At 45.9% G+C, this 24,239-nt stretch overlaps 1 protein-coding gene across 1 annotated transcript in view; it reads left to right on the forward strand.

The window, feature by feature from the left end:
• Nucleotides 1-24,239, forward strand: part of LOC310876380 (uncharacterized protein) — a gene marked incomplete at both ends in the record, with an annotated part of 93,078 nt that overhangs the window by 37,501 nt on the left and 31,338 nt on the right. Inside the window, 5 exons of the mRNA XM_083789908.1 lie at nucleotides 5,933-6,096; nucleotides 13,235-13,340; nucleotides 16,048-16,173; nucleotides 16,509-16,652; nucleotides 23,069-23,191. Coding sequence (XP_083646034.1) covers nucleotides 5,933-6,096; nucleotides 13,235-13,340; nucleotides 16,048-16,173; nucleotides 16,509-16,652; nucleotides 23,069-23,191 — 663 coding nt within the window. The remainder of the gene's footprint in view (nucleotides 1-5,932; nucleotides 6,097-13,234; nucleotides 13,341-16,047; nucleotides 16,174-16,508; nucleotides 16,653-23,068; nucleotides 23,192-24,239) is intronic.

Raw genomic sequence — 24,239 nt, forward strand, 5'->3', positions numbered from 1 at the left:
ATATACACACTAAACCCAAGCCTTTAGGTTATAAACAGTTTTAAACACATATTTGTAACACTTTTTAAACGTGTCACAGTGTTTAGATTATAAACAGAAGAACATGTTTAATCGCCTGTAACACTTTTTAAACACATAAACGTGTTTAGTTTTTAAAATCAAAGTCAGTCATATTATAGGTGTTTAGAATTCAAACACTAGGTGTTCTCGTGAGGTGTTTGAGTGAACTCGTGTTCTACTGTATTTTATGACCATTAATAAACATTTGGCATTTTATTATTACACACATGGTGTTTAGGTTTTAAACGCGTCACATGATCCAGGGATTTACAGTGACTATACTATACAGTGGCGTGCACAGATAGACACTAGGGGGTGCTAGAGCACCACCTGCCCTCTGGACAGCAACCCATTCTGACCTGAGATCAGATTCATATGAGGTTTCCACTGGACACACACTGGTCTGATGAACCCATTCTGACCTGAGATCAGATTCTAAAAATGTCAGTCGTTCTTCGATTATTCAAAAATAGCAGACCTACAAGCTCGTAGCGCGCCACTCGGTGGCGCGATATGAGCTTGTAGATCTGCTATTTTTCAATAGCTAAAGCATAACATGATGCTGACCCCAAAATGGGTGCCCGTTCAGAATGGGTTAAGGAAAAAAATGGGGAAAAAAGTACAGTGTACAGTATGTGAACCATGGTGTCTGTATGGCGACAAACTTATTAATTTAGCCACCGAAAGAGGCTAGAAGCGGGCAAATGTACTGCCAGACGTAACGCGCTGCATGCCAAGGACTCACTTCTCCAGTGTACTGCGTTTTATTCGTTTATTAAAGGTAGTTAAAACAATGGATTTGGCATCATAACAAAGTGCGTTGTGGGGGGGCACGGTGGCACAGTTGGTAGTGCTGTCGCCTCACAGCTAGAAGGTCCTGGGTTCGATTCCCGCTCGGGGCGCTGTGGGTGCTGGCGGCGTGTTTCCTCCTCCGCGTCATCAGTGCCCATACCCGAAGGCGGGGTTGGCGAAAGGGCCTTTCTGTGTGGAGTTTGCATGTTCTCCCCGTGTCCCCTAGGGTAGGTACCCTCACATGTTCTCCCCGTGTCCCCTAGGGTAGGTACCCTCACATGTTCTCCCCGTGTCCCCTAGGGTAGGTACCCTCACATGTTATCCTTGTGCCCCCTAGGGTAGGTACCCTCACATGTTCTCCCCGTGTCCCCTAGGGTAGGTACCCTCACATGTTCTCCCTGTGTCCCCTAGGGTAGGTACCCTCACAAAAAACATGCAGTAATCCTGGTCTCTAAACTGCCTCCCCCTGGCCAGCCGGGGCGCCTGATGGAGGGGAAAGGAACTGGTTGGAATAACGTGTTCCTTCCACGCGCTACGTCCAACCAGGGAAACTCCCCCCTGTCAGGTGTAAAGGAGCAACTTGGACACTCAGGCATGAAGGAAGCATGAGTTCAAGTCCGTTGGTCTCCCCTTGTCCCCCATATATGGGGACTAGGTTGGTGGAGGGTGTGTAGAGCCCAGGATCACATCACAGGATGATTGACACAGGGGTGAAAAATGGGTTACAAAATCGTAGGACAAAAAATATGCGTTGTGCAGAATCCTATGCAGAATGCAGCATGGCGTTTGCGTTTGTAAAGCGGTCAGCAAAGTTGGACGTCCCCGTTGTTCACCCCCTCTCCTTCCATTCATGAAACCAGTGTTGTTTTTGGCAGCAAATTTTGATTTTAGTTTTTAGTTTTAGTCTCTTGAATGGCTTTCGTTTAGTTTCAGTCACATTTTAGTCACCTGGAATCTTGGTGTTTAGTCTTGTTTTAGTCGACTAAATGTCATAGGATTTCAGTCGACTAAATCTACAGTTGATTTAGTCGACTAAAATGTGTTTTGGTGGGCCTTGATGCCGTCGTAATGGCTGTTTTTACACGTGCTGAAATTAGCAGATCTACAAGCTCACAACGCGTCGCGACTCTGCGACGCGTTGTGAGCTTGTAGATCGGCTATTTTTCAGCATGCAACCAAGTGTAAAATGACTTATAGTGGATCTCTTGTCCACTAGTCCCTTCCTAACATTTTAGTCTAGTTTTTATTTGTTGACGAAATTGTCAGTATATTTATAGTCTCAGTTTTAGTCATCATAGCTTAGTTTTCATTTAGTTTCCATTTAGTTTTAGTCAGTGAAAAAAGGTAGTCGACGAACATTTTTCGTCTTAGTTTTAGTCGACGAAAACAACACTGGATGAACAGCTGGTGAACAGCTGACTTTACTACCTGTCTGACGTACCACACAACACCACCATAGTGACCATAGTAACCATAGCAACCCATACAGCTGTCTAACCTGTCCCCAACAGTGACATTGATCAATTCTTGATTACAATTTACAATTACAATTTAGGCAGACGCTCTTAATCCAGAGCGACTTACATTAAGCAAGAACAAAAAGCATGGGAATACATCACATAAAAACATTCATCATGAAACATGCGTAAGCTAAGAAAGTAACAGTGGAATATCTATATAATGAAACTATACATATATACTATACTATGCTATACATATGTACTATGGCGTGTTATGACTACATACAATGCAATTATAGTGCCGTCTACATAACATGCTATAAGTCTGTATCAAATGCTATCTAAGTCTACAGAAATGCTATCTAAGGGGGTATAGGGTAAGTGCTATGGGCCATGATGGAGTCTGAAAAGGTGGGTTTTCAGACTACGACAGAAGATTGGGAGTGATGCTGCAGTTCTGACTGCAATGGGAATTCATTCCATAGTTTAGATTGGGAGTGAGTCTGTAGTTCTGACTGCAATGGGAAGTTCATTCCATAGTTTAGATTGGGAGTGAGTCTGTAGTTCTGACTGCAATGGGAAGTTCATTCCATAGTTTAGATTGGGAGTGAGTCTGTAGTTCTGACTGCAATGGGAAGTTCATTCCATAGTTTAGATTGGGAGTGAGTCTGTAGTTCTGACTGCAATGGGGAGTTCATTCCATAGTTTAGATTGGGAGTGAGTCTGTAGTTCTGACTGCAATGGGAAGTTTATTCCATAGTTTAGATTGGGAGTGAGTCTGTAGTTCTGACTGCAATGGGAAGTCCATTCCATAGTTTAGATTGGGAGTGAGTCTGTAGTTCTGACTGCAGTGGGAAGTCCATTCCATAGTTTAGATTGGGAGTGAGTCTGCACACACACACACACACACACACACACACACACACACACACACACACACACACACACACACACACACACACACACACAGTCAGAGGGATTGTCTCTGTGTTGAGCTAAAGCCTGATCACATGACTTACAGCTGACCCATCGCACACGTGTGTGTGTGTGTGTGTGTGTGTGTGTGTGTGTGTGTGTGTATATACCTTGCATGGTTGTCAGAGCGTATGAGTCAGCATGTGTTGTTTTTACTCCTCAACGCGTGCGTGCGTGCATGCGTGCGTGCGTGCATGCGTGCGTGCGTGCGTGTGTGCGTGCGTGCGTTAGTCACTCATCTGGATTAAGACCATGCTCGTGATGGTTTGAACTTGTGTTGCTATAGTTGTGAGGACCTCCCTGGACACGCACGCACGCACGCACACACACACACACACACACACACACACACACACACACCGAGTAAACAGAGAGTTCAGTCGCTTCGTAGACAGTGAAACTGTGTTGTATTATTGTCTCCACCAGCCGAAGGCATGGGGAGAGTATGTTTTGCACTCCATCCGTCCGTCCGTGTGTCCGTGTGTCCGTCCGTCCGTGACCAGCTAATCTCAGCCACCGTTAACCCGGTCGATGCCAAATTTTGCACACACACTCCCTGGATGCCAACCATGAACCTCTGCCCCAAACTTTCCAGAACGGCCTGTTATAGCGCCACCAGGAGGCCGCTTTGTGCAAAACAGGTTTTTGCACAGCACACCTACAGATTTTGTCCAAACATCACGCAAATTGGTACACAGTCTCTCTAGAGCCATTCAACCAAACCGTTCTTTCATATTTCTCACACTCCATCCTGATTGGTTAAGATTGGCTTCCAAAGTTCACAGGAGTGCTCAGTTTCAAACAAAATGCTGCAAATCATGAACACATCGCGTGATTTCCGTGAAATTGTGCACCCACATTCCCACTAGGCCGAGGACAAAATGCCACATGAACAATTTCAACTCAGCCTCAAGGTGGCGCTATAACTGGCCGAAAAGTGTTTTTACCTCTAACTGCACGGATCTGTGGATAACCTGGTGGAGACCTGTGCCCAGAAGGGCACTTTTTCTAGTTGATCATGTACAAACAGTGTTTTAACCCTTTCTGACCTGAGATCAGATTCTAAAAATGTCTATTACATCCTGACCCTTTCATTATTAACCCATTCTGACCTGAGATCAGATTCTAAAATTGTCTTCGATTTTTCAAAAATAGCAGACCTACAAGCTCATAGCGCGCCACTCGGTGGCGCGCTATGAGCTTGTAGATCAGCTATTTTTCAATAGCTAAAGCATAGCATGATGCCAACACCAAAATGGGTTCCCGTTCAGAATGGGATAATATTGATCATGTACAAACAGTGTTGTTTTCGTCGACTAAAACTAAGACGGAAATCGTTCGTAGACCACCCTTTTTTTCACTGACAAAAAAACGAAACGGAAACTAAATGAAAACTAAGCTACGATGACTAAAACTAAGACTAAATTAAAAACTAATATAGGCCTACTGACAATTAAACAAATAAAAACCAGACTAAAATGTCAGGAAGCGACTATAGTGGACAAGAGATCCAGGAGAAGTCATTTTTACACTGGAGAATCTTTCCTACCATTTATTACCTTCATGGCTGGTTTTTCCATTTTAGCTATTCTAGATCTGACCTTTTTATGGGCATAAAAGGGACTAATTTGGCGGTGGGGCAGGCATTTCCAACTTGCATCGTTCCAAGTAGGTCATTGAAAAGGAGCCGAGACGTCCTTATAGCACCCTGTGTTTTTACTGAGGAGACGTCAATATAGCACCCTGTGTTTTAACCCATTCTGACCTGAGATCAGATTCATACGAGGTTTCCACTGGACACACACACACTGGTCTGATGAACCCATTCTGACCTGAGATCAGATTCTAAAAAATGTCAGTCGTTCTTCGATTTTTCAAAAATAGCAGACCTACAAGCTCGTAGCGCGCCACTCGGTGGCGCGCTATGAGCTTGTAGATCTGCTACAATAGGTAGATCTGCTACTATAGGTTGCTGCCTTCAGGAAGGAGATATGGTGTACCAGCATACATTAAGGTCAGACTAAAGAGGTCCTTAATTGTCCCCCAGTCGACCTTAATTGAGGCTTAATCAGGAGATGTAGTAGCCACAGGATAATCTAAGCGGTGGATATTGCTCATGTCTTTATGTCTGTAAATATGTCTTGTTCTTTGTGTTATGTACATGTGTTTCTGCATACTTGGCTGCTGTGTCGCAAGACAAATTTCAGTGTGAACTGACAATAAATATAAATATCATATCATATCATATCATATCATTTATCATTCAATGAAATCCTATTGCAATATCGCTAGGCCGAGAGAAGAGATTCCACTTTTCCCACTTTTCATAGAATTTATCCTCTTGTATGAATGTTAGTTTTTCCACAGCATACAGTTTTTTATTGAGGAGACGTCCTTAGCACAAAGAATGTTAATGTGTCTGTGCGTGTGTGCGCGTGTGTGCGTGTGTGCGTGTGTGCGCGTGACTGTGTGTGTGTGTGCGTGTGTATGCGGTGTGTGCGGTGTGTGTGTGCCTGCGTGCGTGCGCTGTGCGGTGTGTGCATGCGTGCGCTGTGCGGTGTGTGTGTGTGTGTGTGTGTGTGTGTGTGTGTGTGTGTGTGTGTGTGTGTGTGTGTGTGTGTGTGTGTGTGTGTGTGCGTGCACAGCCCTCAGGGAGGCTGCGTGGCAGCAGCGTGAGGAGCGTGCACGTCAGCACTACGACAAGACCCTGGAGGAGAGAAGGAGACGAGGGGAGGAGACGAGGAGGAAGGAGGAGAGGAGACGAAACGCCGTGGAGGAGAAGAGGAGGGCCAAGATGGAGGAGGACAAGGTGTGTGTGTGTGCGCGTGTGTGTGTGTGTGCGCGTGTGCGCGTGTGCGTGTGTGTGTGTGTGTGTGCGCGTGTGTGTGTGTGTGTGCGTGTGCGTGTGCGCGTGTGCGTGTGCGCGCGTGTGTGTGTGTGTGTGTGCGCGTGTGTGCACACGTGTGCGTGTGCTACGGCTTTTCACTTGACTAGTTGTTTGACCTGAGATCAGATTCTATAAATGTCTTCTACATCCTGACAGTTTTCTGATAAAGCCTATGTTTCTATGTCAGTCGATTTAAAAAAAAAATAGCAGATCTACAAGCTCGTAGCGCGCCACTCGGTGGCGCGCTATGAGCTTGTAGATCTGCTATTTTTAAATAGCTAAATCATAACCTAATGCTAACACCAAAAGGGGTTCCCGCCCAGAAATGGGTTAACTAGTCCTACCTATTATGTAAAATATATATATATATATATATATATATATATATATATATATATATATATATCCATCCATCGTCATCACTGACGGACGGATGCCTATGATGACGTTGGTGACTCTAACTATAATCTGTTCTAGCTGATCTTGAGGCCTACAAAAAGTGGGGCAAAAAAAACAAAAGATTTTGTTTTCTTTTCTAGTACCAACAAAGGTCGACTAGTGGATTGACTAGTTCAGGTTTCAGGTTCAGGTTTATAGGTCATGTGTATAGATACTAGGTTTATAGGTCATGTGTATAGATACTAGGTTTATAGGTCATGTGTATAGATACTAGGTTTATAGGTCATGTGTATAGATACTAGGTTTATAGGTCATGTGTATATATACTAGGGCTGACCTCCATTAGTCAAATAGTCGACTAATGGATCGGAACGGGTCTCAGTCCACTGACCACCTCTCAGTCGATCATAACCTAACGCTAACGTAACATAACCTAATGCTAACGGGTCTCAGTCCTCTGACCACCTCTCAGTCGATCATAACCTAACCCTAACACCAAAAGGGGTTCCCGTATAATGTATATCTGTATATCTGCTATTTTCAGCATGCAACCAAAGTGTAAAATATGTCATTACAATTTACAATTTACAATTTACAATTTAGGCATTTAGCAGACGCTCTTAATCCAGAGCGACTTACAATAATCAAGAACAAAAGCATGGGAATACATCACAAAAGCATTTATCATAAAACATGCGTAAGCTAAGAAAGTAACAGTGGAATATCTATATTATGAGACTATACATATAAACTATATATATATACTACTATGCTATACATATGTACTATGGCGTGCTATGACTACATACAATGCAATTATATCAGATGCTATCTAAGTCTACAGAAATGGGGGTAGGGTAAGTGCTATGTCATTACAACGACATCAAGGCCTGTCAAGGCCTGGGGCGGCGGTGGCTCAGGGGTAGAGTGCCTGGATGGTAACCGTAAGGTTGCCAGTTCGAACCCGGGCTCCCCCAGAGTTACTGTCGAAGTGTCCTTGAGCAAGACACTGAACCCCTAATTGCTCCCGATGTGCTAGTTGGTGCCTTGCATGGTTTCCGCTGCCATCGGTGTGTGAATGTGTGTGTGAATGGGTGAATGTAATGCACAGTCTATGTAAAGCGCCTTGGATAAAGGCGCTATATAAATGCACCATTTAGCATTTACCATTTTACCTGTCAAAACACATTTTAGTCGACTAAATCAAATGTAGATTTAGTCGACTAAAATTGTATGACATTTAGTCGACTAAAACTAGACTAAACACTAGTTTTCACACTAGTGAAAACTACAGGACATAAACAAACATCTATAGTGTTCACTCTCAGTCTAACATACACAGGACATAAACAAACATCTATAGTGTTCACTCTCAGTCTTACATACACAGGACATAAACAAACATCTATAGTGTTCACTCTCAGTCTGACACACACAGGACATAAACAAACATCTATAGTGTTCACTCTCAGTCTAACATACACAGGACATAAACAAACATCTATAGTGTTCACTCTCAGTCTAACATACACAGGACATAAACAAACATCTATAGTGTTCACTCTCAGTCTAACATACACAGGACATAAACAAACATCTATAGTGTTCACTCTCAGTCTTACATACACAGGACATAAACAAACATCTATAGTGTTCACTCTCAGTCTTACATACACAGGACAGAAACAAACATCTATAGTGTTCACTCTCAGTCTTACATACACAGGACATAAACAAACATCTATAGTGTTCACTCTCAGTCTTACATACACAGGACATAAACAAACATCTATAGTGTTCACTCTCAGTCTTACATACACAGGACATAAACAAACATCTATAGTGTTCACTCTCAGTCTTACATACACAGGACATAAACAAACATCTATAGTGTTCACTCTCAGTCTTACATACACAGGACATAAACAAACATCTATAGTGTTCACTCTCAGTCTTACATACACAGGACATAAACAAACATCTATAGTGTTCACTCTCAGTCTAACATACACAGGGCATAAACAAACATCTATAGTGCAAGAAAAAGACAAAAAAAACAGGAAAAGTGCAAGTGAAGTGACAAAACAGTGCAATATACAGTTGAAGGTCAGCTGTTCAGCCTGGGGGTAGAAACTGTTACTGAGACGGGCGGTGGTGTGAGATTTGATGCTCTGGTAGCGTTTTTTGGAAGGGAGTGGTTTGAACAGGGTATTTGCTGGGATGGCTGGTGTCTTCCATGATGTTGTGGGCTTTTTTTCATACAGCGAGTGGTGTAGATGTTATGGAGACTGGGTAGTTCTGTAGTCGACTAGTCGAATAGTTGCTTAACCCATTCTGGGGCGGGAACCCATTTTGGCGTTCTAAAGCATTATGTTATACTTTTAGCTATTGAAAAATAGCAGATCTACACACGCTCCATAGCGCGACACCGAGTGCCGCGCTACGAGCTTGTATAGGTCTGCTATTTTTAGAAAACTCGTGAAAATGAAAGTTTTTAACTTTCTGGAACAACATATTTTCAGATGGGGGGGGGTGGGGGGGGGGGGGGGGGGGGTAATATAATAAATTCATATTAATATATAGATAATATTTGGGGTCCTTGACGTGAAATATTGAGAACCTGCACTGATTACAGAAACATGAGGTATTTCAGAAAAAAATACATTTTAAAATTGTCTTTATTTTATTCGACGTCAGGCCTAAATGGGTTAAATCCCTAGTGTGTGCGCGCACGTGTGTGTGTGTGTGTGTGTGTGTGTGTGTGTGTGTGTGTGTGTGCGTGCGTGTGTGTGCATGTGTGCGCTATTAGAATGATATATTTATGGTGTGTAAACATTGTGTCCTTCTTCTCATGTGGAATTTGAACTTTGGAATGACAGCCTGACAGGCTGTTCATTTAGTACACGCATGCGCACACACACACACACACACACACACACACACACACACACACACACACACACACACACACACGCACGCACACACTAGTCTAGGCCCTATAGCGGCTTATTGGCTCAAAGCCTGTCAGTAAAGTATTCAATAAATAAATAAATAAAAAGCCTATACACTCTTTTGAGTACACACGTTAAATGTAGAGACATGTAAAGTTTATGTGACATCATATTTTATGTGGCTTTAGTTCTAGACTATAGAGTTACTAGACACTCATATTGAACTCATTGATTCATTCCTTTTTTTTTACATTTTTCATTTAACCCATTTTGGGGCAGGAACCCCTTTTGGTGTTAGCATCATGTTATGCTTTAGCTATTGAAAAATAGCAGATCTACAAGCTCATAGCGCGCCACTGAGTGGCGCACTATGAGCTTGTAGGTCTGTATGTAGGTCTGTATGTAGTAGTATGTAGAAGACATTTTATAGATTCTGATCTCAGGTCAGAATGGAAAACTGTCAGGATGTAGAAGACATTTTATAGAATCTGATCTCAGGTCAGAATGAAAACTGTCAGGATGTAGAAGACATTTTATAGAATCTGATCTCAGGTCAGAATGGGTTAATTAAAATATTTTTTGCTGGTGAAAACCGATTCAATAATCTGTAATATTTTTGCAACCATTCCGTTACCGATGTGGCATGTTTACGCTATACCGATTCATCCTACTAAAATAAACTAAAATTAAAAACTAAAAAATGTGCCATCCGGTGCAGCAAAATGCAACGTCTAAACATTGAAGAGTGTTGCCAGGTTGGTTTAGCTGTGCATGCGATGTTTCAACCCTTCTACGTCCTGACAGTTCTCATGTTTCTCTATCAGTGGTTCTCACAGGGTTAAACCTCATGTTTCTCTATCAGTGGTTCTCACAGGGTTAAACCTCATGTTTCTATATCAGTGGTTCTCACAGGGTTAAACCTCATGTTTCTATATCAGTGGTTCTCACAGGGTTAAACCTCATGTTTCTATATCAGTGGTTCTCACAGGGTTAAACCTCATGTTTCTATATCAGTGGTTCTCACAGGGTTAAACCTCATGTTTCTATATCAGTGGTTCTCACAGGGTTAAACCTCATGTTTCTATATCAGTGGTTCTCACAGGGTTAAACCTCATGTTTCTATATCAGTGGTTCTCACAGGGTTAAACCTCATGTTTCTATATCAGTGGTTCTCACAGGGTTAAACCTCATGTTTCTATATCAGTGGTTCTCACAGGGTTAAACCTCATGTTTCTATATCAGTGGTTCTCACAGGGTTAAACCTCATGTTTCTATGTCAGTGGTTCTCACAGGGTTAAACCTCATGTTTCTATATCAGTGGTTCTCACAGGGTTAAACCTCATGTTTCTATATCAGTGGTTCTCACAGGGTTAAACCTCATGTTTCTATATCAGTGGTTCTCACAGGGTTAAACCTCATGTTTCTATATCAGTGGTTCTCACAGGGTTAAACCTCATGTTTCTATATCAGTGGTTCTCACAGGGTTAAAACCTCATGTTTCTATATCAGTGGTTCTCACAGGGTTAAACCTCATGTTTCTATATCAGTGGTTCTCACAGGGTTAAACCTCATGTTTCTATATCAGTGGTTCTCACAGGGTTAAACCTCATGTTTCTATATCAGTGGTTCTCACAGGGTTAAACCTCATGTTTCTATATCAGTGGTTCTCACAGGGTTAAACCTCATGTTTCTATATCAGTGGTTCTCACAGGGTTAAACCTCATGTTTCTATATCAGTGGTTCTCACAGGGTTAAACCTCATGTTTCTATATCAGTGGTTCTCACAGGGTTAAACCTCATGTTTCTATGTCAGTGGTTCTCACAGGGTTAAACCTCATGTTTCTATATCAGTGGTTCTCACAGGGTTAAACCTCATGTTTCTATGTCAGTGGTTCTCACAGGGTTAAACCTCATGTTTCTATATCAGTGGTTCTCACAGGGTTAAACCTCATGTTTCTATGTCAGTGGTTCTCACAGGGTTAAACCTCATGTTTCTATATCAGTGGTTCTCACAGGGTTAAACCTCATGTTTCTATATCAGTGGTTCTCACAGGGTTAAACCTCATGTTTCTATATCAGTGGTTCTCACAGGGTTAAACCTCATGTTTCTATATCAGTGGTTCTCACAGGGTTAAACCTCATGTTTCTATATCAGTGGTTCTCACAGGGTTAAACCTCATGTTTCTATATCAGTGGTTCTCACAGGGTTAAAACCTCATGTTTCTATATCAGTGGTTCTCACAGGGTTAAACCTCATGTTTCTATATCAGTGGTTCTCACAGGGTTAAACCTCATGTTTCTATATCAGTGGTTCTCACAGGGTTAAACCTCATGTTTCTATATCAGTGGTTCTCACAGGGTTAAACCTCATGTTTCTATAGCAGTGGTTCTCACAAGGTTAAACCTCATGTTTCTATATCAGTGGTTCTCACAGGGTTAAACCTCATGTTTCTATATCAGTAGTTCTCACAGGGTTAAACCTCATGTTTCTATATCAGTGGTTCTCACAGGGTTAAACCTCATGTTTCTATATCAGTGGTTCTCACAGGGTTAAACCTCATGTTTCTCTATCAGTGGTTCTCACAAGGTTAAACCTCATGTTTCTATATCAGTGGTTCTCACAGGGTTAAACCTCATGTTTCTATATCAGTGGTTCTCACAGGGTTAAACCTCATGTTTCTATATCAGTGGTTCTCACAGGGTTAAAACCTCATGTTTCTATATCAGTGGTTCTCACAGGGTTAAACCTCATGTTTCTATATCAGTGGTTCTCACAGGGTTAAACCTCATGTTTCTATATCAGTGGTTCTCACAGGGTTAAACCTCATGTTTCTATATCAGTGGTTCTCACAGGGTTAAACCTCATGTTTCTATAGCAGTGGTTCTCACAGGGTTAAACCTCATGTTTCTATATCAGTGGTTCTCACAGGGTTAAAACCTCATGTTTCTATATCAGTGGTTCTCACAGGGTTAAACCTCATGTTTCTATATCAGTGGTTCTCACAGGGTTAAACCTCATGTTTCTATATCAGTGGTTCTCACAGGGTTAAACCTCATGTTTCTATATCAGTGGTTCTCACAGGGTTAAAACCTCATGTTTCTATATCAGTGGTTCTCACAGGGTTAAACCTCATGTTTCTATATCAGTGGTTCTCACAGGGTTAAACCTCATGTTTCTATATCAGTGGTTCTCACAGGGTTAAACCTCATGTTTCTATATCAGTGGTTCTCACAGGGTTAAACCTCATGTTTCTCTATCAGTGGTTCTCACAGGGTTAAACCCTCATGTTTCTATATCAGTGGTTCTCACAGGGTTAAACCTCATGTTTCTATATCAGTGGTTCTCACAGGGTTAAACCTCATGTTTCTATATCAGTGGTTCTCACAGGGTTAAACCTCATGTTTCTATATCAGTGGTTCAATATTTCATGTCAAGGACCTCAAAAATGATCTTTATTCGACCGCCATCTGAAAATATGTCGTTCACATCATACAACAATGATGATTTTGCTACACCTGAACTATGGAGGACATACATACATTGTTAAAGTGTGTGTGTGTGTGTGTGTGTGTGTGTGTGTGTGTGTGTGTGTGTGTGTGTGTGTGTGTGTGTGTGTGTGTGTGTGTGTGTGTGTGTGTGTGTGTGTGTGTGTGTGTGTGTGTGTGTGTGTGTGTGTGTGTGTGTGCGTGCGTGCGTGCGTGCGGTGCAGGTGCGCCATGAGGCGGTGATCAGGAGAACGATGGAGAAGAGTCAACGAGGACGAAACAAAACCAACCGCTGGTCCTGGGGGGGGGCGGTACCACACACACACTCTGGTACGCACACACACACACACACACTGGTTGTCAGGTATCAATACACTTTTAGACCGACATGTTTGTTCCAGCGTGGATGATTACATTTATTTATTGATCACCTCTTTGTTTAAACATGACGTCATGGACCACTATGCTCCATAACAGGTTAACCAAAGCTTATCGATACCGGGTACTGGATAAGCCCAAAGCTTATTGATACCGGGTACTGGATAAGCCCAAAGCTTATCGATACCGGGTACTGGATAAGCCCAAAGCTTATCGATACCGGGTACTGGATAAGCCCAAAGCTTATCGATACCGGGTACTGGATAAGGCCAAAGCTTATCGATACCGGGTACTGGATAAGCCCAAAGCTTATCGATACCGGGTACTGGATAAGCCCAAAGCTTATCGATACCGCGTACTGGATAAGCCCAAAGCTTATTGATACCGGGTACTGGATAAGCCCAAAGCTTATTGATACCGGGTACTGGATAAGCCCAAAGCTTATCGATACCGGGTACTGGATAAGCCCAAAGCTTATCGATACCGGGTACTGGATAAGCCCAAAGCTTATTGTGATTTTACATTATATTTATATATATATATATATATTATATTATATTTATTTAACACCATCAAACATCGGTGTTATGGAAAGAAACTTGATTTTTGCACATTTTCACAACTGTAAAACATTTAAAAAGTGAAAAATGAAGTTTTTATGAGCCAATGAAAATTGCTGGTTTGTGAAAATTCTTCTTTTGTCCCCCAATACATACATGCAGCGTCATATGCTTTACTGTACAGTATGGTAGAGGGTCATGCCAAATAGAAGCAGTCATACTCCAATAGGCCAAAGGGGGGCGCTATGGGCAATGTTTTGAAAATAAAACAGGCATAACTCATGCCTCGTTTGTCCAAACGTCATGGCACTTCACATGTCTCCACATGTTCCTTGACTCATGGGGAACACATCTGTCACTTTGACCAGTAAGCTCCGCCCTCAGATCTTCCACCTGATTTCCTGCCTGTTTTTTTTTAGCAATTCGCATGAAAAGTGAATTGTCTCCGTGCAGCTCAGTCAGTAGAGCTCCTGCCCTTCGGACCACAAGGTCGTGTGTTCAAATCCGGGTACCGACAACTCAGCTCGTCAGTCTTATCTGTGCATATTGTTCTTATTGCGTATTGTCTTCTTTCTTGGTCCCGCCTTATCGTTGCTTGCAGGTATATTTCTTTCTTTCTTTCTTTCTTTCTTTCTTTCTTTCTTTCCTGTTCTCTCTCAACCACCAAACTCACATTATCTCCATCCTTCTGTCTTCCACTCCGCTCCGCTCCGGTCCCCTCCCCTCCTCGCTCCGGTCCCCACTCCGCTCCGGTCCAGGTTTTGCGGCGTCAGATTTCCTCTATCCGCTCGACCTCGCGGGTCTGGAGCCGCACCGCCGCCACGGAACGTCCTCTCAATGTGAATATGATATACGCTAGTTAGCCTGTTAGCTGTAGAGCGCTAGCCTTAGCAGTTAGCCTGCTAGCATTAGAGCCCTCCTCTCAATGTGAATATGATATACGCTATAGCCTGTTAGCTGTAGAGCGCTAGCCTTAGCATTTAGCCTGCTAGCATTAGAGCCCTCCTCTCAATGTGAATATGTAAATCCATCCATCCATTAGAAAAACTAACCCATTTGAGTGATTTGAATATCTTCAGATCAAAGTTTTGAAAGTGTGATTTGAATTCAGATCACTCTGAAAGTGTGATTTGAATTTAGATCACACTGAAAGTGTGATTTGTTGAGTGATTTGAATTCAGATCACTCTGAACGTGTGATTTGAATTCAGATCACACTGAAAGTGTGATTTGAATTCAGATCACACTGAAAGTGTGATTTGAATTCAGATCACACTGAAAGTGTGATTTGAATTCAGATCACTCAAGGGGGACAAGGGGGACAAGGGGAGACCAACCTAGTCCCCATATATGGGGGACAAGGGGAGACCAACCTAGTCCCCATATATGGGGGACAAGGGGAGACCAACCTAGTCCCCATATATGGGGGACAAGGGGAGACCAACCTAGTCCCCATATATGGGGGACAAGGGGAGACCAACCTAGTCCCCATATATGGAGGACAAGGGGAGACCAACCTAGTCCCCATATATGGGGGACAAGGGGAGACCAACCTAGTCCCCATATATGGGGGACAAGGGGAGAGCAACGGACTTCAACTCATGCTTCCTTCATGCCTGAGTGTCCAAGTTGCTCCTTTACACCTGACAGGGGGGGAGTTTCCCTGGTTGGACGTAGCGCGTGGAAGGAACACGTTATTCCAACCAGTTCCTTTCCCCTCCATCAGGCGCCCCGGCTGGCCAGGAGGAGGCAGTATAGAGACCAGTTCCTTTCCCCTCCATCAGGCGCCCCGGCTGGCCAGGGGGAGGCAGTATAGAGACCAGTTCCTTTCCCCTCCATCAGGTGCCCCGGCTGGCCAGGGGGAGGCAGTATAGAGACCAGTTCCTTTCCCCTCCATCAGGCGCCCCGGCTGGCCAGGGGGAGGCAAGATCCTATTATTACAGAAAGCACTGTCCATTACTGAACCTGTCCTCTGGGGGGCGCTATAACACTGTCCATTACTGAACCTGTCCTCTGGGGGGCGCTATAACACTGTCCATTACTGAACCTGTCCTCTGGGGGGCGCTGTTATAATATAACAGACTGTTTATCACTGTGTAGATGCAGACAGGAACAGGAAGTGTGTGTCCACGGTGAACCTGACCAATCACAGCGCCGACCGCGATGAGGTCATCACCAAGCGCCTGTCCCGATCCTCCGCCACGCTGCTGCACTCTCCGGACCGCGGTATGACCTTTGACCTCTATTTGACCTCTATCTGACCTCTGTGACCTCTATTTGACCTCTATCTGACCTCTGTGACCTCTATTTGACCTCTATCTGACCTCTGTGACCTCTATTTGACCTCTATCTGACCTCTGTGACCTCTATCTGACCTGTGACCTCTATTTGACCTCTATCTGACCTCTGTGACCTCTATCTGACCTCTGTGACCTCTATTTGACCTCTATCTGACCTGTGTGACCTCTATTTGACCTATCTGACCTCTGTGTGTATTGTTATTGTTCCTATTGGTCACGGCCGTGTTGCTATTTTTGATCCTGTGTTCCCATTGGCCACAGCCTTGCGGTTGAGGCCCGCCTCCTCCTCTCCTGCCATTAGCCATGCTCAGTCCAAGCCCCGCCTCCACCCCCCGGGGAGGCCCGCCCCCCGCCACGCGGGATTGGCTGGGAGACGTGATGACGGACAGTCGGGTTCAGTAGGCTGTACGTATGCCGAGTCACCGCCGGCGCAGTGGGGTCCGGTGAGGGAGTTATAGGGGGTCAGGGGACAGTTCCAGGGGGGTCCGGGGACCCCCAGGGGTCCTTGAGGGAGTGCCAGGGGGTCCCCCCAGCTAAATGATATAGTTTGGAACCAAATGGACCCTTTATGGGTCTGTAACTCTACGGGTCCATTTGGTTCCATGTGTACACTCTCAGAGTTAAATTAACATTGATCATACGATATAAATTGGGGGTGCTGGGGATAGAAATGCCATTAAATGGGGGTCCGTATAGACTAATGCATGTCAAACTGGGGGTCCGTAGACTAATGCATGTCAAACTGGGGGTCCGTAGACTAATGCATGTCAAACTGGGGGTCCGTAGACTAATGCAGGTCAAACTGGGGGTCTGTAGACTAATGCATGTCAAACTGGGGGTCCGTAGACTAATGCAGGTCAAACTGGGGGTCCGTAGACTAATGCAGGTCAAACTGGGGGTCCGTAGACTAATGCATGTCAAACTGGGGGTCTGTAGACTAATGCAGGTCAAACTGGGGGTCCGTAGACTAATGCATGTCAAACTGGGGGTCCGTATAGACTAATGCATGTCAAACTGGGGGTCCGTAGACTAATGCATGTCAAACTGGGGGTCTGTAGACTAATGCATGTCAAACTGGGGGTCTGTAGACTAATGCATGTCAAACTGGGGGTCCGTAGACTAATGCATGTCAAACTGGGGGTCTGTAGACTAATGCATGTCAAACTGGGGGTCCGTAGACTAATGCATGTCAAACTGGGGGTCTGTAGACTAATGCATGTCAAACTGGGGGTCCGTAGACTAATGCATGTCAAACTGGGGGTCCGTATAGACTAATGCATGTCAAACTGGGGGTCCGTAGACTAATGCATGTCAAACTGGGGGTCTGTAGACTAATGCATGTCAAACTGGGGGTCCGTATAGACTAATGCAGGTCAAACTGGGGGTCCGTATAGACTAATGCAGGTCAAACTGGGGGTCTGTAGACTAATGCAGGTCAAACTGGGGGTCCGTATAGACTAATGCAGGTCAAACTGGGGGTCCGTAGACTAATGCAGGTCAAACTGGGGGTCTGTAGACTAATGCATGTCAAACTGGGGGTCCGTAGACTAATGCAGGTCAAACTGGGGGTCCGTATAGACTAATGCAGGTCAAACTGGGGGTCCGTATAGACTAATGCAGGTCAAACTGGGGGTCCGTAGACTAATGCAGGTCAAACTGGGGGTCTGTAGACTAATGCATGTCAAACTGGGGGTCCGTAGACTAATGCAGGTCAAACTGGGGGTCCGTAGACTAATGCAGGTCAAACTGGGGGTCTGTAGACTAATGCAGGTCAAACTGGGGGTCCGTATAGACTAATGCAGGTCAAACTGGGGGTCCATAGACTAATGCAGGTCAAACTGGGGGTCCGTAGACTAATGCATGTCAAACTGGGGGTCCGTATAGACTAATGCAGGTCAAACTGGGGGTCCGTAGACTAATGCAGGTCAAACTGGGGGTCCGTAGACTAATGCATGTCAAACTGGGGGTCCGTATAGACTAATGCATGTCAAACTGGGGGTCCGTAGACTAATGCAGGTCAAACTGGGGGTCCGTAGACTAATGCAGGTCAAACTGGGGGTCTGTAGACTAATGCAGGTCAAACTGGGGGTCCGTATAGACTAATGCAGGTCAAACTGGGGGTCCGTATAGACTAATGCAGGTCAAACTGGGGGTCTGTAGACTAATGCATGTCAAACTGGGGGTCCGTAGACTAATGCATGTCAAACTGGGGGTCCGTAGACTAATGCATGTCACACTGGGGGTCCGTAGACTAATGCAGGTCAAACTGGGGGTCTGTAGACTAATGCAGGTCAAACTGGGGGTCCGTATAGACTAATGCAGGTCAAACTGGGGGTCCGTAGACTAATGCATGTCAAACTGGGGGTCCGTAGACTAATGCAGGTCAAACTGGGGGTCTGTAGACTAATGCAGGTCAAACTGGGGGTCTGTAGACTAATGCAGGTCAAACTGGGGGTCTGTAGACTAATGCATGTCAAACTGGGGGTCCGTAGACTAATGCATGTCAAACTGGGGGTCCGTAGACTAATGCAGGTCAAACTGGGGGTCTGTAGACTAATGCAGGTCAAACTGGGGGTCCGTAGACTAATGCAGGTCAAACTGGGGGTCCGTAGACTAATGCAGGTCAAACTGGGGGTCTGTAGACTAATGCAGGTCAAACTGGGGGTCTGTAGACTAATGCAGGTCAAACTGGGGGTCTGTAGACTAATGCAGGTCAAACTGGGGGTCTGTAGACTAATGCAGGTCAAACTGGGGGGTCTGTAGACTAATGCAGGTCAAACTGGGGGTCCGTAGACTAATGCAGGTCAAACTGGGGGTCTGTAGACTAATGCATGTCAAACTGGGGGTCTGTAGACTAATGCATGTCAAACTGGGGGTCCGTAGACTAATGCAGGTCAAACTGGGGGTCTGTAGACTAATGCATGTCAAACTGGGGGTCTGTAGACTAATGCAGGTCAAACTGGGGGTCTGTAGACTAATGCAGGTCAAACTGGGGGTCTGTAGACTAATGCATGTCAAACTGGGGGTCTGTAGACTAATGCAGGTCAAACTGGGGGTCTGTAGACTAATGCAGGTCAAACTGGGGGTCCGTAGACTAATGCAGGTCAAACTGGGGGTCTGTAGACTAATGCATGTCAACCTGGGGGTCCGTATAGACTAATGCAGGTCAAACTGGGGGTCCGTAGACTAATGCAGGTCAAACTGGGGGTCTGTAGACTAATGCAGGTCAAACTGGGGGTCTGTAGACTAATGCAGGTCAAACTGGGGGTCTGTAGACTAATGCAGGTCAAACTGGGGGTCTGTAGACTAATGCAGGTCAAACTGGGGGTCTGTAGACTAATGCAGGTCAAACTGGGGGTCCGTATAGACTAATGCAGGTCAAACTGGGGGTCCGTATAGACTAATGCAGGTCAAACTGGGGGTCCGTAGACTAATGCAGGTCAAACTGGGGGTCCGTAGACTAATGCAGGTCAAACTGGGGGTCCGTAGACTAATGCAGGTCAAACTGGGGGTCTGTAGACTAATGCATGTCAAACTGGGGGTCTGTAGACTAATGCAGGTCAAACTGGGGGTCCGTATAGACTAATGCAGGTCAAACTGGGGGTCTGTAGACTAATGCAGGTCAAACTGGGGGTCCGTATAGACTAATGCAGGTCAAACTGGGGGTCCATAGACTAATGCATGTCAAACTGGGGGTCCGTAGACTAATGCAGGTCAAACTGGGGGTCTGTAGACTAATGCAGGTCAAACTGGGGGTCCATAGACTAATGCATGTCAAACTGGGGGTCTGTAGACTAATGCAGGTCAAACTGGGGGTCTGTAGACTAATGCAGGTCAAACTGGGGGTCCGTAGACTAATGCAGGTCAAACTGGGGGTCTGTAGACTAATGCATGTCAAACTGGGGGTCTGTAGACTAATGCATGTCAAACTGGGGGTCCGTATAGACTAATGCATGTCAAACTGGGGGTCCGTAGACTAATGCAGGTCAAACTGGGGGTCCATAGACTAATGCATGTCAAACTGGGGGTCTGTAGACTAATGCATGTCAAACTGGGGGTCTGTAGACTAATGCATGTCAAACTGGGGGTCTGTAGACTAATGCATGTCAAACTGGGGGTCCTTGAAATTAAACGGGTTGAGAATCACTGCTAAAGCCACAAAAATAAATGAACTTCTCTTATGGGGAGTCCCTGGCATGTCTCTTCAAATGGGGGGTCCGCGTTGCTCATTTGGGGGTCCTTTGGGGGAACCGCTGTGATTAGGAGCGTGTTTGTTGCTGATTACGGGTTGGTAACGACCGAAGCGGTTCTAGTCGCCGGCGCGCGCTAACAGCGCACCGCGACGCGCGCTAACAGCGCACCACGACGCGCGCTATAACAGCGCACCGCGACGCACGCTATAACAGCGCACCGCGACGCGCGCTAACAGCGCACCGCGACGCACGCTATAACAGCGCACCGCCATGCACGCTATAACAGCGCACCGCCACGCACGCTATAACAGCGCACCGCGACGCGCGCTAACAGCGCACCGCGACGCACGCTATAACAGCGCACCGCCACGCACGCTATAACAGCGCACCGCCACGCACGCTATAACAGCGCACCGCGACGCGTGCTATAACAGCGCACCACGACGCGTGCTATAACAGCGCACCGCGACGCGCGCTATAACAGCGCACCACGACGCGCGCTATAACAGCGCACCGCAACGCGCGCTAACAGCGCACCGCGACGCGCGCTAACAGCGCACCGCGACGCACGCTATAACAGCGCACCGCGACACGCGCTAACAGCGCACCGCGACGCGCGCTAACAGCGCACCGCGACGCACGCTATAACAGCGCACCGCGACGCGCGCTAACAGCGCACCGCGACGCGCGCTAACAGCGCACCACGACGCGCGCTATAACAGCGCACTGCGACGCGCGCTATAACAGCATGGTCTGGAACGCGTTCAGGCAACACTCTCTCACTCTCACTACGGCAGACATTTCCTTTTTTTTACTTTTTGGGGACGGATCTGACCAATCGTTGACTGGAAGAGGTTACCGTCGACGTCACATGCATGCTTATCGACCCTGCATGCTTATCAACCCTCCATGCACGTACGCACACACACACACACGCACGCCTCTCACGTCGTCTGTCACGAGACGTCTTAGAGGTCATGTGTCACGTGCACACACACACACACACACGTGTGCACGCGTGTGGGCATTCATGCGTGTGTGTGTGGGCATGCCCTATAGCGCACATAGAAGACGGATCAAGGTTCCCACGGCGCCTCTCTCTCTCTCTCTCTCTCTCTCTCTCTCTCTCTCTCTAAGCCTCATGTACAGGATAATCTTTTTGTTTTTGTGTAAATTGTTTTTCATCCTTTGTGGGAAATCATAATCGTCCACAGTTCGAACCCCTCACTTCTAGTTTGGAAACCATTCATATTATTCATATTTACACAAACAAACACCATGCAACCTTTTTTAAATGCAGTGTCATGTTTTTGAGGCGCGCTAGCCCCTCCTATAGACAGCTTTACAGTCTGTCTTTAGTCCAATGCTTTGTTCAGTAAACACCACGTTGATATTTACGTCACAATGTGCCTCATTATGTCATGTTGTCTCTTTATTGTTAACGACGTTTAATGTTTGTTTTACATCACCATTACATCACCATCACATCACCATTACATCACCATCACATCACCATTACATCACCATTACATCACCATTACATCACCATTACATCACCAATACATCACCATTACATCACCATCACATCACCATTACATCACCATCACATCACCATTACATCACCATTACATCACCATCACATCACCTATAATCAACATGAGTTAGACTTTAATATGTTAGGTACCCTCACAAAAACATGCAGTAATCCTGGTCTCTATACTGCCTCCCCCTGGCCAGCCGGGGCGCCTGATGGAGGGGAAAGGAACTGGTCTCTATACTGCCTCCCCCTGGCCAGCCGGGGCGCCTGATGGAGGGGAAAGGAACTGGTCTCTATACTGCCTCCCCCTGGCCTGCCGGGGCGCCTGATGGAGGGGAAAGGAACTGGTCTCTATACTGCCTCCCCCTGGCCTGCCGGGGCGCCTGATGGAGGGGAAAGGAACTGGTTGGAATGACGTGTTCCTTCCACGCGCTACGTCCAACCAAGGAAACTCCCCCCTGTCAGGTGGAAAGGAGCAACTTGGACACTCAGGCATGAAGGAAGCATGAGTTCAAGTCCGTTGCTCTCCCCTTGTCCCCCATATATGGGGACTAGGTTGGTCTCCCCTTGTCCCCCATATATGGGGACTAGGTTGCTCTCCCCTTGTCCCCCATATATGGGGACTAGGTTGGTCTCCCCTTGTCCCCCATACATGGGGACTAGGTTGGTCTCCCCTTGTCCCCCATATATGGGGACTAGGTTGGTCTCCCCTTGTCCCCCATATATGGGGACTAGGTTGCTCTCCCCATGTCCCCCATATATGGGGACTATAGGTTGGTCTCCCCTTGTCCCCCATATATGGGGACTAGGTTGCTCTCCCCTTGTCCCCCATATATGGGGACTAGGTTGGTGGAGGGTATGTAGAGCCCAGGATCACATTAGATGATTGACACAGGGGTGAAAAATGGGTTACAAAAATATATATTTAAGAAAAATGAATATGTTAGAGCGCCCCTCACTTCACACGGGTGTGATTTTAATTGTCTAGCTTGTGCGTGCGTGCGTGCGTGCGTGCGTGCGTGCGTGCGTGCGTGCGTGTGTGTGTGTGTGTGTGTGTGTGTGTGTGTGTGCGTGCGTGCGTGTGTGTGTAGGTCTGCGCGGCCTGCCCCTCACCCCCTGGGAGAACAACATGGTGAACAGGTTACAGCAGCCCACACACTCCTACCTGGCCCGGAGCCGCTCTGCTGTCAGCCTGACTGGAGACACACACACAGGTACCACACACACACACACACACACACACACACACAGGTACCACACACACACACACACACACACACACACACACACAGGTACCACACACACACACACACACACACAGGTACCACACACACACACACACACACACACACACACACACACACACAGAAAAGTCTGGGTCCGAGTTAGCCATGGTTCATGGCGCTAACTTCAGCCTGTTTTACGCGATCGCTACATTTACAATCAAAACGTATATATAGGCCCAGGCCGTAGCGTAACGGTCTGGGCACCGGACTGGTAATCCAGTCGCAGTATGCCGCGGGTTCGACTCCCGGACCCGACACGGCCTTTACTGCATGTCATCCCCCCATCTCTCTCCCGTTTCCTGTCAGCCTACTGTCTGTCCCTTCAAAAATCAATAAAAGGCGTAAGCCGCAAAAAAATATCTTAAAAAAAAAAAAAACGTATATATAAACATTCCGATTTCAAATATAAAGTCCTCACAATTTGTCCCGCGGGTGTTAGTTAGTAGCAGCACCAGCGATTAGCATTGCTGCATCCCGCGTTCTTTAATAAAAAGCATTTTTATCCGAGCTGTTATTTTGCCATTGGCTTTCAACTACGCGCCCCTATCGGTCGGGAGGAGGGTGGCACTCGGTGTGTTCGATATAGGTACGCTGACCGCCCTGCCAATACAGACTAATAGGCGAGTATGCGCTCCCGGTGTGCAACTGTGGATTTCCCAAACGAACCCCGTTTGAGAAAAGTAGCCGGGGCGCTCGGACAAAAATGTTTTTTTATTTAAAGAACGCGGGACGCAGCGATTCTAATCGCTGGTGCAGCAACTAGCTAACACCCGTGGGACACTTTGTGAGTACTTTATATTTGAAATCTGTAAATGTAGCGAGCGCGTAAAACAGGGTGCAGTTGCGTCATAACTGTCATGATAATCATCATGTTTCAGTCATGTTTCAGTCATGTTTCAGTCATGTTTCAGTCATGTTTCAGTCATGTTTCAGTCATGTTTCAGTCATGTTTCAGTCATGTTTCAGTCATGTTTCA

The sequence above is a fragment of the Protomyctophum parallelum genome, assembly GCF_964188405.1.
Source record: "Protomyctophum parallelum genome assembly, chromosome: 19".
Classification (NCBI taxonomy): Eukaryota; Metazoa; Chordata; class Actinopteri; order Myctophiformes; family Myctophidae; genus Protomyctophum; species Protomyctophum parallelum.